Source organism: Mandrillus leucophaeus, unplaced genomic scaffold (assembly GCF_000951045.1).
Source record: "Mandrillus leucophaeus isolate KB7577 unplaced genomic scaffold, Mleu.le_1.0 Scaffold212, whole genome shotgun sequence".
Taxonomy (NCBI): Eukaryota; Metazoa; Chordata; class Mammalia; order Primates; family Cercopithecidae; genus Mandrillus; species Mandrillus leucophaeus.
The window spans coordinates 703,559-713,054 of NW_012102166.1; the positions used below are offsets into that span (position 1 = coordinate 703,559).

The 9,496-nt window shown below is 56.3% G+C and overlaps 1 protein-coding gene across 1 annotated transcript in view; it reads right to left on the reverse strand.

The window, feature by feature from the left end:
* The window catches only part of ATP2A3 (ATPase, Ca++ transporting, ubiquitous), a 30,862-nt gene that overhangs the window by 3,646 nt on the left and 17,720 nt on the right, over positions 1-9,496 (reverse strand). The window contains exons 13-19 of the mRNA XM_011980456.1: positions 7,678-7,898; positions 6,560-6,762; positions 5,498-5,583; positions 2,395-2,528; positions 1,510-1,627; positions 850-967; positions 416-488 (exon numbers count right to left, since the gene is read on the reverse strand). Of these exons, the coding sequence (XP_011835846.1) occupies positions 416-488; positions 850-967; positions 1,510-1,627; positions 2,395-2,528; positions 5,498-5,583; positions 6,560-6,762; positions 7,678-7,898 (953 nt within the window). The remainder of the gene's footprint in view (positions 1-415; positions 489-849; positions 968-1,509; positions 1,628-2,394; positions 2,529-5,497; positions 5,584-6,559; positions 6,763-7,677; positions 7,899-9,496) is intronic.

Below are 9,496 nucleotides of genomic sequence, written 5' to 3' on the forward strand. Positions count from 1 at the left end.
CCCCTCCCCTGGGGCACATTCCTGCCAGAGGTGGCCCCCAACGACCCAGCTGCCCCAATGCAGGCCTCAGTCACCGCCCAGCCCAACCTAGGCCCCCGCACGGCAGTCCAGCCACACGCCACTGCCTCTGCGTAAATCCCAGGAACGGGAGCTCACCCCGGCTTCCTCCCTCTCTGAGCGGCTCTGACAGCGAGATGACGCTGTGCCCCTGACCCTGGGAGGTTCAGAATCACCCACTCTCAGAACCCACCGGGCAGAGGCAGGTGGATGGACCCCATGTCCCAGCCCACTTCTCTCCAGCCTGACACCTGCCATCCTGTCCTCTCCACTCCGGGGTTAAGGCAGACCCAGAGCTGTGAGCTCAGAAACAACCCTCCCCTTGACCCACCCACAAGGTGACACCAAAGAGGCCAACCCGGTGTGGTCTGGGGTCCAAGAGGCGGTCATCGGCTGCCTACTCCAGGCCTGCGAGACTGTCCTGAGAATGCCTGGATAAAGACAGGCCGGGTGCAGAGGGGTCAGAGGCCGAGGCCCAGAAGAGCACACAGTGCCCTGGCCATGCAGGGAGTGGCAGGTGAAGACAGTGAGGCAGTGTGGCCCGAGAGGTGCTTCCATCGCTGGCCCAGGACCCCTGCAGTGCAAGACCCTGCAGACACCTTGGGTCCCAGTCACCAGAGTCCCTTCATGCCCTCCGCTTGGAGATCCAAGAACGCCTCCCCCGCGTGCAGACACAGAGGCTCTGCGCACCGCACCCACCGCGTCCGCTGCAGCCCAGGAGCAGAGGGGGGTGGGGAGGCAGGCTGGAGGCGGGTGGGCAGCAGAGTAGGTGGGAGGGGGCCTCCCACTCACCGTCCACGTGGTTCCGGGACAGGTACTTGAAGGCCTCGTCCAGCAGGATGACAGGCAGAGATATCTGGAGCACCACCACCCACTGGCGCCCGCTCAGTGGGGTCACCTGGAAAATGAGCTGGCGGGGAGGGGAAGGGAGGTTTGGTGAAAGGAAGGACTGGCTGTCCTGTGCCCCAGCCGTCCGCCGGCCTTATCCACCTGGGCTCTGACGGACTGTCATATCCCTGGGCTCTGACGGGCTCTTATCCCCCTGGGCTCTGATGGACTTTTCGTGAGCACTCCTAAGAACCTCCTGGATGTACCCCCGATCTTTGTCCACTCAGCTTCCTCTGCCTCAAGGGTCCTCCCCTGCCCTTGCCCACTGGGCCAACTCCCATCCATACTGTTGGGAGGCGGGAGGATTCTGCCCTGGGAAAGCTCGTCTTCCTTCCACCCCAGCCTGGGCACGGTCCCTTCAGCAAGGGGTGTCCCCCTCTTCCATCCCCCAGGTCTGGGAGCTCCTGAAGGTAGGGCCACATCTGGAGGTGGTGGCTGGCCAGACCCCTCACCTCCCTCTCCTCCAGCTGGTTTCCATTGCAGGGGGGCCAGAGGGGCCCAGCGACCAGCCCAGGGCCTGTGATGTCCGGGGACCAGGGCAGTGGGACAGACGGGGTGACTCACAGGCAGGGGCGGCACGAGCAGGATGAGGAAGTGCAGGGCCATGGACATGGCCACAGCCGCCAGCAGCCAGGGGTTCATCCAGGGCGGCATCCGAAGCAGTGACTGGTTCTCCGAGACGCTGCCAAGGCACAGGGCGCTCCCCTTAGGCTGGGGTGCAGGGAGGCCCTGCCATGGGCACCCACCCCTGTGGGAGGAGCCTCACCACTTCTCCAGCAGTGCATCGCCGTTGCCCGCTCAGCCCACCAGGGCCTGTCCCGGGCTGGGACCCCTTTCTCTGTCCCTCAGACCTAATCTTGGCTTATTTCTTCAGACCCCAGTTTCAGCCCTCTTTGTCCCCGAGACCTCAATCCAGTCCCCACAGACCCTCAGAATCCCCTCTGGGCCTCTCTGACCCTTAGACCCCAATCCTGGTCCCCAAATCTTTGGATCCCAATCTTGGACCCCCCTGACCCCCAGACCCTAATCCTGGACCCTACTTGGCTCCAGACCTCAGTTCTGGATCCCTCTAACTCCCAGACCTCAGTCCTGGACTCACCTGACCCCTGGAACCCAATCCTGGACCCTTGACACTCTGATCCCAATCCTGAACTCCCCAAACATCAGACTCCAACCTGAACCCCTTGACCCCAGACCCCAATCCTGGACCTCTCTGACCCCTAGACCTCAGTTTGGGACACTCTTGACCTCTGGACCCCAATCCTGGACCCCCTTGAAACTCTGATCCCAATCCTGAACTCCCCAAACATCAGATCCCAATCCTGGACCCTCTTGACTGGTACACCCCAATGCTGAACCCCTGACCCTCAGACACTGATACTGGAACCCCCAACCCTCACAACTGGCATCAGTCCAAGGCCCCAGCTCCAGGCCCTGCGCCCAGCCCACCTGTTGAGGGCATTGCACATTTCAATGGTCACGAGCACGGACAAGGCCATGGTGGTGGGGAAGCGCGACTCGAACACCTCACAGTCGACGCCGGCAAAGAGTGGGTTGTCTTCAGAGCACTTCAGGAAGTTCCTCTGGGGGCACCGTGGCAGGTAGAGAAAGCAGCAGGTCAGGCGAGGGGCTGGTGGGTGGGCGGAGGGAAGCCTCACCCTGCCCTTGGCCCACGCCTGGGCACAACCAGCACACAAAATGCCATCATGGGGTGGGCTGGGGATCCCGGGAGGGGCACAGGGTTGGGGCAGCGGTGGCGAGATGCACCGTGCCAGGGAGAAGCAAGGGTACAGAGTGGGAAAGGGAGAATGTTCTGGAGCAGGAGTGCAGTGGCTCAGGAGGAGAAAAGCTGGCATTAGCCTGGGGAGGCTAGCGGGACCCTGGAGACCACAGAATAGGGAAATGCATGGCTAATTTTTGTACTTGTAGTAGGAATGGGGTTTCATCATATTGGTCAGGCTGGTCTCGATCTCCTGACCTCAAGTGATCCACCTGCCTCGGCCTCCCGAAGTGCTAGGATTACAGGCGTGAGCCACTGTGCCTGGCCTTGTTTTGTTTATGAGACAAGGTCTCACTCCCATTGCCCAGGCTGGAGTGCAGTGGCGCGCGATCTCAGCTCACTGTAGCCTTGACTTCCTGGGCTCAGGTGGTTGTCCCACCACAGCCTCCCAAGTAACTGAGACTCCAGGCCTGAGCCGTCGCTGTTGGCTAAGTTTTGTATTTTTTGTAGAGACGAGATTTCGCCATGTTGCCCAGGCTGTTCTCAAATTCCTGGGCTCAAATGATCCACCCACCTTGGCCTCCCGGAGTGCTGGGATTACAGGCGTGAGCGGCCACACGTTTTTATTTGGTGCTGACCATAAAGAAGGGAAAACCTCCTGAACTTTGAACCTGACTCTGCCCACCCAGTGACCAAGAGGACCAAATCCTCCTGCCAATTGTGCCACTGTTGTCAGGCCTCACCCTGCCACATCTCAATGGCCTATCCATACATGTACACACAAATTAGCCAGGCATGATGGCGGGTGCCTGTAATCCCAGCTACTCGGGAGGCTGAGGCAGGAGCATCGCTTGAACCCGGGAGGTGGACGTTGCAGTGAGCCGAGATCGTGCCACTGCACTCCAGCCTGGGTGACAGAGCGAGACTCCGTCTCAAAAAAATAAATAAATAAAAATGTATCAATGGGTCTGTTGCTCTTGCCATAAATGCCCTGCCCAGTGATTCTGGGTTTCACCAGTAAGCACCTGCCACACACACACAGTATCCCCCAGGTCACTGGTCTCACTGTGGCCTCCGGAATTATTCATTAGAAGGTGTGCTGGGGGCCGGGCACGGTGGCTCACGCCTGTAATCCCAGCACTTTGGGAGGCCGAGACGAGCGAATCATGAGGTCAGGAGATCGAGACCATCCTGGTGAACACGGTGAAACCCCATCTCTACTAAAAATATAAAAAATTAGCCAGGCGTGATGGCGGGCGCCTGTAGTCCCAGCTACTTGGGAGGCTGAGGCAGGGGAATCACTTGAAGCCAGGAGGTGGAGGTTGCAGTGAGCCAAGATCACGTCACCGCACTCCAGCCTGGGCGACAGAGTGAGATTCCATCTCAAAAAAAAAAAAAAAAAAAGGTGCGCCGGGCTGGAGTTTCTGCCTCACAGGCACATGGAGAGCCCTGGAGGAGCCCATTTCTACTGGTGAGGCCATTGCTCTGCCCACTTCTTCCCTTTGCCTGCCTGTCTATTTTCTATTCACTATATCCTGCAAGACCCCCTTTAGTTTTCTTCTCTTTTCTTTTTTTTTGAGACTGCATCTTGCTCTATCGCCCAGGCTGGAGTGCAGTGGTGCAATCTTGACTCACTGCAACCTCCGCTTCCCAGGTTCAAGCGATTCTCGTGCCTCAGCCTCCCGAGTAGCTGGGAAAACAGGGATCTGCCACCACGCCTGGGTAATTTGTGTTTTTTTAGTACAGACAGGGTTTCACCATGTTGGTCAGGCTGGTCTTGAACTCCTGACCTCAAGTGATCGGCCCACCTCGGCCTCCCAAAGTGCTGGGATTACAGGCGTGAGCCACCACCCCAGGACGTGTTCTTTTTTTTTAGAGACAGGGTCTTCATCTGCTACCAAGGCTGAAGTGCAATGGTGCGATCACGGCTCACTTCAGCTGTGACCTCCTGGGCTCAACTGATCCTCCCACCTCAGCCTCCCGAGAAGCTACAGGCACACATCACCATGCCTGGCTAATTTTTACTTTTTTTTTTTTGGTAGAGATGGGGTCTCACTATGTTGCCCAGGCTGGTCTCAAACTCCTGGGCTCAAGTGATCCACCTACCTTGGCCTCCCAAAGCACTAGGATTATAGGCGTCAGCCACCGTGCCCGGCCTCCCCTCAATTTTTTTTTTTTCCTTGAGATGGAGTCTCACTCTGTCACCCAGACTGGAGTGCAGTGGTGTAATCTTGGCTCACTGCAACCTCCGCCTCCCGGGTTCATGTGATTCTCCTGCCTCAGCCTCCCCAGTAGCTGGGATTACAGGTGTGCACCACCACGCCCAGCTAATGTTTGTATTTTTAATAGAGACAGGATTTCATCGCGCTGGCCAGGCTGGTCTCAAACTCCTGACCTCATGTGGTCCACCCACCTCGGCCTCCCAGAGTGCTGGGATTACAGGCGTGAGGCACTGCGCCCGGCCCTCCCCTCCATTCTTGATCTCCTCAGTTTGATCCTCTGCCTAAAGTCCTACCATTTAGGGGCTCATTCCTCTGAGGCCTCTACGTTTTAGGGGTCCTCTGACGAAGGTAAGATACATCTGGCAGTGGGGCCCTTGGTCCCCGCTAACTGACTGGGATGCGGAGGGGCCTTTTGGCCTGGGGGGCCGTGCTGGTGTCTCTGGGTTTCCAGCGGGCTCTGAGCCTGGTTCCCTAGGTGGGGATGTTTATTCGTGTACAGCGAGTGGGGAAGGACACTGCAGGCCCCCCATGCGGCTCTGGACCCATCTCCCCTGGAACTCCAACAGCTCGAGCTGCAAGTTCAACAACTCCCTGGCCATCCCTTGCTCACCAGCTGGTAGAAGTTGACGTGAGGTCCCTCGGCATCATACAGGAACCACCAGGTGGCAGCAGCCACTGTGGCCAGGCCTACGTACACTGCGGGGAGGGGAGGAGACTGGCTGTAGAGAATGGCAGTGGCTTTCTGGCATCTGTTTCCCCTGCCTAATAATTCCCTGAATTCCGGCAGGGAGCCACCCTTTTCCTCTCTAAGCCATGTGGTTTGCAGGCACCTCCCCTCGATGCCAGTGGTGAGCCCTGGCTGGTCAATCAGCATCTGCCATAACCTGGGCCACAGTGATTGGAGATTAGCAGGTGACCCTGTGTGGGCCGATGAGAACAGGCCTGCTGAGACTTTTTGTTTTTGAGACAGAGTCTCGCTCTGTCGCCCAGGCTGGAGTGCAATGGCGCCATCTCGGCTCACTGCAACCTCTGCCTCCTGGGTTCAAGCGATTCTCCTGCCTCAGCCTCCTGAGTAGCTGGGATTACCGGCACCTGCCCTCACGCCCGGCTAATTTTTGTATTTTTAGTAGAGATGGGGTTTCACCATGTTGGCCAGGCTGGTCTCGAACTCCTGACCTCAGGTGATCCGCCTGCCTAAGCCTCCCAAAGAGCTGGGGTTACAGGTGTGAGCCACGTGTTGGCTGCGCTGGTCAAACTGACCTCAGGTGATCTGCCCACCTTGGCCTCCCAAAGTGCTGGGGTTACAAGTGTGGGCCATCACGCCCAGCCCAGGCCTGAGACTTTCATTATACTACCAGGAGAGCAGTATGATAAAAGGCACTCTCTTCTGCTGAATTTGGGGTTGTAATGGAGTGAGCATGATGGCTGGGGCTGCAGCAGCCATTCTGCTACCATGAGGGACACGGGCCTGAGAATAAAGGTGAGGCAGTGCCAAAATATGCCAGTGATGCTGAGACCCAGATCCAGCCGTGCCTGGTCTTTTCCATTACATGAGCCCATACAGTTTCTCCTGGTACAAGCTAGGCTGAGTCACACCGCCTGCACCTTGCAAGCCTGATACAAGGCTCTTAGGAAGCTTAGGAACACCACGGAGGGCTCAGGCCCCACTCACCTCCGATAGCCAGGTATCGGAAGAAGAGCCAGCCACTGATGAGGGCTTCTCGGGGGTTCCGGGGCAGCTTCTCCATGATGTCCAGGTCTGGCGGGTTGAAGCCCAGAGCCGTGGCAGGTAGGCCGTCTGTCACCAGGTTCACCCAGAGAAGCTGCACAGGGATCAGGGCTTCGGGCAGGCCCAGAATTGCCGTGAGGAAGATGCTGGAACAGAGTCATGGGCTCTAGCCCCCAGTAGGCCCAGCCCCCACCAGACGGAGGCTCCAGCTCTTGCTCAGACCCAAGGCTGGGAGCTCACCCACTGTCTCCAGGGCAGCCCCTCCTTCCTCCGCTAGCTCTGATGTGAAGGGTGTGTATACACAGCTCTGCCTCGGGCCTGGCCAGCCCTGCCTTCCCCAGTCCCAGCTCTGGATCCTGGACATACCTGCTCTTTAGGCCTAGCAGAGGCCAGGTACACACACACACACACACACACACACACACACACACGCGAAGACGGCATGCCCAAGCATCAGACATGTGCAAAAACCTAGCACGTGCCACACCATCCCGCAAACACAAGCAAACACCTACACGTCTGCCGTGAGGTGCAGAGATCCAGAATCCATCCATGTCCAGCAACACACATGCTCACCACTCCCCACAGGCATCCACACATGTGAATACAAGCGTGTGCACAGTCACACGCCGGCACACATACTTCTGCTTGTACTCACGCTCAAAATGCACAAGGGCACACATGCATACATATACACGTTACACGTACCTCTCAGGCACTCAGGCCATGTGCACACAAACACACATCCGCACACGGACACACACATGACTGCCTAAAAGTGTTGATTTTCTCTCATCTTGCTAATCTGCAAGTGGGAAGTTGGTGGCTGGAGGGCTGAGAGGCGACTGTTCAGGCACCTCCTTGGGTGCTGGGGTGACCATGATCCAGAGGTCACCAGGGCCTCTGGAGAATGACGAGGTGTTCACTGTCCACTCCAGGGTGGGACCCTGGAAGGCCCCAGCCAGGGTAGGGCACAGGCCCCTCCATCCCTGCAGCTCGGCCGAGGAACAGGGGCACAGAGCAGATTGAGAGGGCCACGAGGAGGGAGTGCCCGGCCTCACCAGACGACCTCGCCAACATTGGAGGAGATGAGGTAGCGGATGAATTGCTTCATGTTGTTGTAGATGGCCCGGCCCTCCTCCACCGCAGCCACGATGGAAGCAAAGTTGTCATCGGACAGCACCATCTCTGCCGCCGACTTGGCCACGGCCGTGCCTGAGCCCATGGCGATGCCAATCTCTGCTTTCTTCAGGGCCGGTGCGTCGTTTACTCCGTCACCAGTCTGTGGACCAGGTCAGGTAGGGCTGTGCCTGAGAAACTTCCCTTCCACCTCCCCATCTCCTCTCAGCTCAGCCCACACCCAGTCTTAGGGGATGTCCCAAAGGAAGCAGACAGCTGGACAGAACAAATGGTGGGTTCAAGAATGAACTTAGAAACTGGGCAGAGGATGAGGCTGAGGAGAAGGCAAGGGGTGCAGACCAGGACAAAGTTGGGGAGAATATCAAGCGTGAGGTCACGGAAGACGATGAGGTGGGGATGGGGATGACGGTGAGTCAGCAATGAGGGTAGGGATGCAGTCGAGGTTGGATGTGGGGTGGAAACTGAGGTGAGGGAGAAAGCTGAGGTCAAGTCAGGAATGAAGTCAAGGGGATGGCCCAGGTAAAGAGCCAGGCAGGTGCTGCAGTCAAGTCAAAGATCGAGGCAAAAGCAGGGGCCAAGTCAAGGTCCACATGAGGAGTGATGGCAAATGACATGAAGCCTGGAGTTGCGGTCAAGGTCAAATTGAAAGCCAGGCTGGGTACGGTGGCTCACGCCTGTAATCCTAGCACTCTGGGAGGCCGAGGCAGGCGGATCACAAGGTCAAGAGATCGAGACCACCCTGGCCAACATGATGAAACCCTGTCTCTAGCAAAAATAAAAAAATAAACTGGGCATGGTGGCTGATGCCTATAGTCCCAGCTACTCAGGAGGCTGAGGCAGGAGAATCCCTTGAACCCAGGAGGCGGAGGTTGCAGTGAGCTGAGATTGCGCCATTGTGCTCCAGCTTGGGTGACAGAGCGAGACTCTGTCTCAAAAAAAAAAAAAAAAAAAAAAAAAAAAAAAGCTATAATCTGATACAACAATGCAGACAGATCTCAAAAAAGCCCAAAACCAAAACAGTCCATACAGTATGATTCCATTCATTTGAAAATCTATGGCAGATAAAACTCATAAACAGTAGAAAAAATCAAAACAGTGATCGCCATTGTGTGACAAAGGACAGAGATGGGGAAGGAGTGTGCGGGAACTTCATGAGTTGATAGTAACGTGTCATATCTTTTTTTTTTTGGAGATGGGGTCTCAAACTCCTGGGCTCAAGCAATCCTCCTGCCTTGGCCTCCCAAAGTGCTGGAATTACAAGCATGAGCCACCATGCCTGGCATTTTCCTATCTTGAATAAGGCTGTGAGTTACACAGGTGTGAGCATGTTCCTAAACTCATCAGACGATACAGTGAAGATCTGTGTGTTTCATCGAAGGCAAATTTTACCTCAAAAAGGAAAAACAGAACCATAAACAACATTGCTCTCTGGTTAATATGTATCCTAAAGTAGGTGAGGAGGAAGTATGCCGATATCTGCAACTGACTTTGAAATACACTTAAGAAAGGATAGGCTAGGGATGGGCAAAGAATGGCTGGATGGACAGGTATGTGATAAAGCAAATACAATAAAATGTTAGTTGTAGAATCTAGATGACAGATATGTAGGTGTTCAGAATAAAATTATTATTATTATTTTCAGATGGAGTCTCACTCTGTCACCCAGGCTGGAGTGCAGTGGCGCGATCTCGGCTCACTGCAACCTCTGCCTCCCGGGTTCAAGCAATTCTCCTGCCTCAG